We start from the raw sequence: 6,000 nt of genomic DNA, 5'->3' as shown, positions 1-6,000 counted from the left end.
CATGTACCTAATTTATTTAACTTTCATTCCACTTAGTCTCATCCTGTACGGGATGCCATTGTTGACCCAGGACTAATCGACTCTTTTCTCATTTGCTACATCCATCCTGACTTACCTGCTTGATCTGTTTCTCTGCATTGTCTTAAAGGAATCTCTCCCGGTGCTTGCTGCCTTATGAATGACAGAATGTGAGGGGCTGAATTTGTTCCACAGTGTCCACAGGAATAAATAGCTAGATATGTACAGCTCTAGAATGGATGTACTCATCAGTTTTAAGAAAAATTGTGCTTTTAATATTTTACATCTTTGCTTAACTTTGATAAGTAAAATGACTTTTAAACTATAATATATACATTTCAGTGCCATTTTGTGCCACTCTATCACCTTGTAATACCTGGTATTTTCTTTATGACATAGCAACATACAATATATGCACTTATCTGTAATCATTTTAAGTCATGTATGTCTTATGTGAACAATTATATGATATTCTTCTGGTGGGGAGAAATGTCTTTTATATCATCAGTGATTCCAAGCATACCAATCACATAACAGAAATAAATTCAAGAAATGATGTTGACTGGCTCATTAAAGTACCTAATAGGGAGGTTAAAATTAGTGATAGCACATGTCATTTCTCCCTTGAATTCTTAGTTATTTGGTGCTGTATGCATAAGTAATTCTGGAAGAAATCAAAAGTTCAGAATTTTGTTTTTTCATGCTGACAAAAATTAAATATAAATATTTTTAGAGTTTTTAAATTTTCTATATTTTATCTAGATTTTTTTAAATATCTGGTAGATGTTTCCATTAAATAATATGGGATATCTTGAATTTGTAGTTTAGCATCTGCATATGCCTGTAAAGAGGGAGGTATAGTGAAGGAAGGCTTGTCTTGTTTTCTTTTTACTATGTCAGCAATGTCATCTTTCATCCAGTTTTCAGAGCAAGAAAACAGCGAGATTAATTGTCTCTTTGGAACCTCAGGTGGAAGGTGAGTTGTCTGTCATTCTGATGTGGTTGCTCCTCCTTGGTTTTGGGGAGATGAGGAACCATCTGCTTAGAGCTCTGCAATTTGGATTCTTCATCTTGAAGACTCTTATCTTTTATATTTGCAACCACTTCAAAGCTTGAGGGAGCAGTCTCCCATTTGCTGTTTAGAAGGTTCATGTCTTCAGTCTTTGTGGCCCAGAGAACATGTTTTTTCCTCTTCTTGGTGCCTTTGAGAGGTGTCAAACTTTCAAGTGACCTTTGGGGCACAGACTGGAACCATTCTGAGGCATCTGTCCTAAGATTCCTTTGGGTTACAAAAGGAGGGTTTCTGGGTGGCGTCCAAGATGAGTTGTATTTCTTTATATTTATGCAAGTAGCTGGCTTTGATCTAGAAAAGAAATTAAATATGTGAATTTTTGCTGGACATGTACTCACTGTATAGACTACAAAATCAAGGTAGAGATCCTCATATTGCAAGAGGGAAATTTTTTTTCAAAAGAGGGAGATCTTGTAAATTATTCATGGTAGCCATGTCATTTCTTTCAGGTTTTCTAACCACAAACTTTTAACTACATTTTACTTAAACTTTCTAATTTGTTTTGGTAGTGCCGGGGATTGAACCCAGGGCCTTATACATGGTAGGTAAGCACTCTACCACTGAGCTATAATCTCAGCTCCTAAACTTTTAAATTTTGAGTAATTGTACACTAATATGCATTTGGGAGAAATAATAAAGATTCCACGTACTCTTCACCCAGTTTCTTCTAAACGTAACTTTTTGCAAAACCATAGTACAATACCATAGCCTGGATATTGACATTGTTGTGGTCAATATCCACTGTGGCCTCACATTGCTGTGTTTAGTGCTGACTTCCCTTCTTGCCCATCCCCTCCTTAATTCCTGGCAGCCGTTAATCTATCATCCCAATTATCTAGTCTTATTTCAAGTATGTTATATAAATGAAATCACAAAGTATTTGACCTTCTGAATTAGCTTTAGTTTGTGTAGTTCTCTTTGGTTATCCATCCAGGATACCTTGCACATCATTAGTTTATTCCTTGTTACTACTGAGTAGTTGTCCTTGGCACAGATGTACTACAGCTTAATGATTCATCATTGAAGAACATGTGGATTATTTCCAATTTATGGCTGTTACCAATAAAGCTGCATAAACATTTGTGTACAGGTTTTGTGTGAATTTAAGCCTTTGTTTCACTGGGGTTAATTTCCAGGAGAGTAATTGCTGGGTAAAATGGTAGTTATATATTTAATTTTTAAAGAAACTGCCAAACTGTTTTCCAGAGTGGTTGCCCATTTTATGTTACCACCAGCAATATATGAGTAATCCAATTTCTCTACATTTGGTGTGGTGCTTTTTTGCGGGGGCAGGTGCAGGGGTACTGGGGACTGAACCCATACATGTTAAGCAAGTGCTGTGACACTGAGCATTCTCAGCCCTGTTGTTTTGTTTATTTCAAAGATGTGCAGTGCTAGGTCATTATGTATTTAATTTGCATTTTTATTGGTTAGTTGTACATCTTTTCATGTGGTTACGTGTCACCTGTATATTTTGTATGGTGAAATGTCTATTCATGTCTTTTTCCTTTTTCTAAATGAAAAGTTTATTTTAAAACTTTTGAAAATGCTTTAATTTTGAAATTTTGAAAATTCTTTAATCCAGAGAGAAGTATTTTGATCATATGGTTTGCCATATCTTTATATCCTGTTTTTTGTACTTTCAACATAGTCTTTTACAGAACATTTCATTTTGATAAAGCCCAATTTACTGATATTTCATTTTATAAATCATGTTTTTGGGGTCAAGTCTAAGAACTCTGCTCAACCTTAGTTCCTGAAGATTTTCTATTTTTTTCCTAAAAGGTTTGTAGTCCTATGTTGTACACTTAAGGTCATAATCTATTTTGAATTAATCTTTGTACTATGAATTTAAGTTTCACTTTTTGACCTAATGAAGTCCAATTATCTCAATATTGTTTTTTGAAAAGACCTTCTGCCTCCGTTGAATTGCTTTTTCTTTCTTTTCTTTTTTTTTTTGGTTCCAGGGATTGAACCCAGGGGCACTTAATCACTGAGTCACATTCCCATCCCTTTTTATATTTTATTTAGAAACAGGGTCTTGCTGAGTTGCTTCAGGGCATTGCTTTTGCTGAGGCTGTCTTTGAACTTGTGATCCTTCTGTCTGAGCCTTCTGATTTTGGCATTTTTATAAAATCAGTTATAGGTTTATTTCTACGTTCTTTACCCTGTTCTATTGATGTATATATCTATTCATCCTCCAATAGTACGTTGTATTACTGTAGCTATATAAAAGATCTTGAAATCAGACTGATTCCTCCCACTTACCCTTTGTCAAAATCGTTTTTGCTATTTTAATGCCTTTGTGAAAAAGTCTGGTTGGGATTTTGAAAAGAATTGTGTAAAACATGGATATCAATTTGGGAAGAGCTGACATCTTTATTCATTGAATCTTTCAATCCAGGAACATGCTGTTTTTTCCCCATTCTCTTAGATCTTTGATTTCTCCTATTCATGTTGTGTAGTTTTCAACATACAAGTCTTACACTTATTTAGTAAATTTTCAACTATGTATTTCATTTTTATGAGATATTGAAAATTGTATAATATTTGTAATTTTGATGTACACAGTTCATTGCTTACATATAGAAATATATGTTTTGTATGTTTATCTTATATTCTGAAGCCTAGAAGAACTTATTAGTTCCAGGAGTTTTGTTTTGCAATAGACTTCTTGAGACTTGTTTTTAGAGAATAACATAATTAAAAAGGGACCATGTTATTCCTTTTATTTTGATCTGTATGCTTTGTTTCTTTTACAATGGCTAGAACATCTAGTACATTGTTGGATAAGAATGGTGAAAATGGACTATGACAAGTTCTCTATTCCTATTTTTTTCTGAGAATTTTTATCATGATTTTTTGTCATTTTGTCAATTTTTTTCTGTGCCAATTAACATGATCATGTGGGTTTTGATTGTTAGCCTGCTAATATGGCAGATTACCTTGATTTTGTGTGTGCGTGTGTGTGTGTGGTACTGAGGCCCTTGTGTCTGCTAGGCAAGCATTTCACTACTGAGCTATATCCCCAGGCCTTTTAATTTTATTTTGAGACATGATCTTGCTTAGTTTCCCAGGCTGGCCTTGAACTTGCAATCATTTTATCTCAGCTTCCGGAGTAAATGGCATTTCAGATGTGTACTTGATTTTTAAAAATATTGAACCATCCTTGAATTCCTGAAGTGGATCACACTACCAAGGTGTGTATAATTCTTTTTAAATTTAACACTTTATTCTATTTACTAATTTTTTGTTACAGATTTTCTAATATACATCTATGAGTGACCTCATTCAATATCTTTCCTTATTTTTACTGTCTTTGGTTTTGGTATCAGGCCAATGGGTAGCTTCATGAAATGAACAGAGACCTACTTTTCTATTTTCTGGAAAAAAATTTTGTAAAATTGGTATTAATTCTTCTTTAAGTACTTGATAAAATTTTCTTGTGAAACCATCTGGGCCAGGAGATTCTTTTTTTTTTTAGGAGTTTAAAATTATGAATTCAATTTCTGTAATAGTTAAAAGGCATTCAAATATTCTATTCCATATTGAGTGAGTTGTGAGGTGGGGGAGAGAGGAAGGGAGGGAAAGAGTGTATTAAGGAGTTGATCTATTTTCTGTAAATTGTTAAATTTGTATCTGTATTATTTTCAACTATCTTTTGATCTTTAGTGATATTCCTTGTTTCATTCCTACTTAGTAATTTGTTTTTTCCTTATTTGACAGTCTTGATAGAAGGTTGTTAATTTTATCTATCTTGTAAAGAACTAGTTATTTCACTGATATTCTGTCATTTTTCTGTTTTTGATTTTCACTCTTATTTTTATTATTACCTTTCTTTTTATTTGATCTTTTTTTTAAAAAAAAAAAGTTCTTGACAAAATCATGGCATTTGCAGGGAAATGGATGGCATTAGAGCAGATTATGCTAAGTGAAGCTAGCCAATCCCTAAAAAACCAAATGCCAAATGTCTTCTTTGATATAAGGAGAGCAACTAAGAACAGAGCAGGGAGGAAGAGCATGAGAAGAATATTAACATTAAACAGGGATGAGTGGTGGGAGGGAAAGGGAGAGAGAAGGGAAATGGATGGAGACCCTCATTGTTATACAAAATTACATATAAGAGGAAGTGAGGGGAAAGGGAAAAAAACAAAGGAGAGAAATGAATTACAGTAGATGGGGTAGAGAGAGAAGATGGGAGGGGAGGGGAGGGGAGGGGTGATAGTAGAGGATAGGAAAGGCAACAGAATACAACAGACACTAGTATGGCAGTATGTAAAAACGTGGATGTGTAACCAATGTGATTCTGCAATCTGTATATGGGGTAAAAATGTAAGTTCATAACCCACTTGAATCAAATGTATGAAATATGGTATGTCAAGAGCTATGTAATGTTTTAAAATCTTCAATTTTTTAAGTTTGTTTTATGACCAGTTTTGGTCTATCTTGGTATAATCTCTGTGTACACTTGAAAAGAATGTGTATTATGCTGTTGTTGGGTGGAATGCTAATTACCAATTAAATATTTTTTGTTGTTGTTGAATTCCTTAATATCCTTATTTGCCATTTACTTGTTGAATAAATAGTGGATTTGCCTATGTCTCTTTCCAGTTTTTGCTTTACATATTTTGTAATCAGTTTGTAGTTTTAAGCAAACACATGTAAGATTGCTGTGTGTTCTTAGTGAATTGTTACTCATTATATAATGTGCCTGTCTGATAATTTTCTTTTTGAGATCTGCTTTATTGAATACTAATATAGTTACTCCTTTCATTTATTAATGTTTGCATGATATGTCTTTTTCCATCTTTTTAACATTTTGTCTACATTGTCATACTTGAAATGAGTTTCAAGTGAACTATGTATCATTGAGTAATGTTTTTAGATCTATTCTGCCAATCTGCCTTTGC

General features: G+C 33.6%; 1 protein-coding gene across 1 annotated transcript in view; it reads right to left on the bottom strand.

The window, feature by feature from the left end:
- Positions 1 to 336: 336 nt before the first annotated feature.
- The window catches only part of Agbl3 (AGBL carboxypeptidase 3), a 72,502-nt gene continuing 66,838 nt past the window's right edge, over positions 337 to 6,000 (bottom strand). Inside the window, exon 14 of the mRNA XM_078027880.1 lies at positions 337 to 1,381. Coding sequence (XP_077884006.1) covers positions 964 to 1,381 — 418 coding nt within the window. The 3' untranslated portion in view covers positions 337 to 963. The remainder of the gene's footprint in view (positions 1,382 to 6,000) is intronic.

Source organism: Ictidomys tridecemlineatus, chromosome 2, assembly GCF_052094955.1.
Source record: "Ictidomys tridecemlineatus isolate mIctTri1 chromosome 2, mIctTri1.hap1, whole genome shotgun sequence".
In the NCBI taxonomy this organism is placed as follows: domain Eukaryota; kingdom Metazoa; phylum Chordata; class Mammalia; order Rodentia; family Sciuridae; genus Ictidomys; species Ictidomys tridecemlineatus.
The sequence above is the reverse complement of the archived record's forward strand: the minus strand, read 5'-3'. Positions and strand labels throughout refer to the sequence as shown.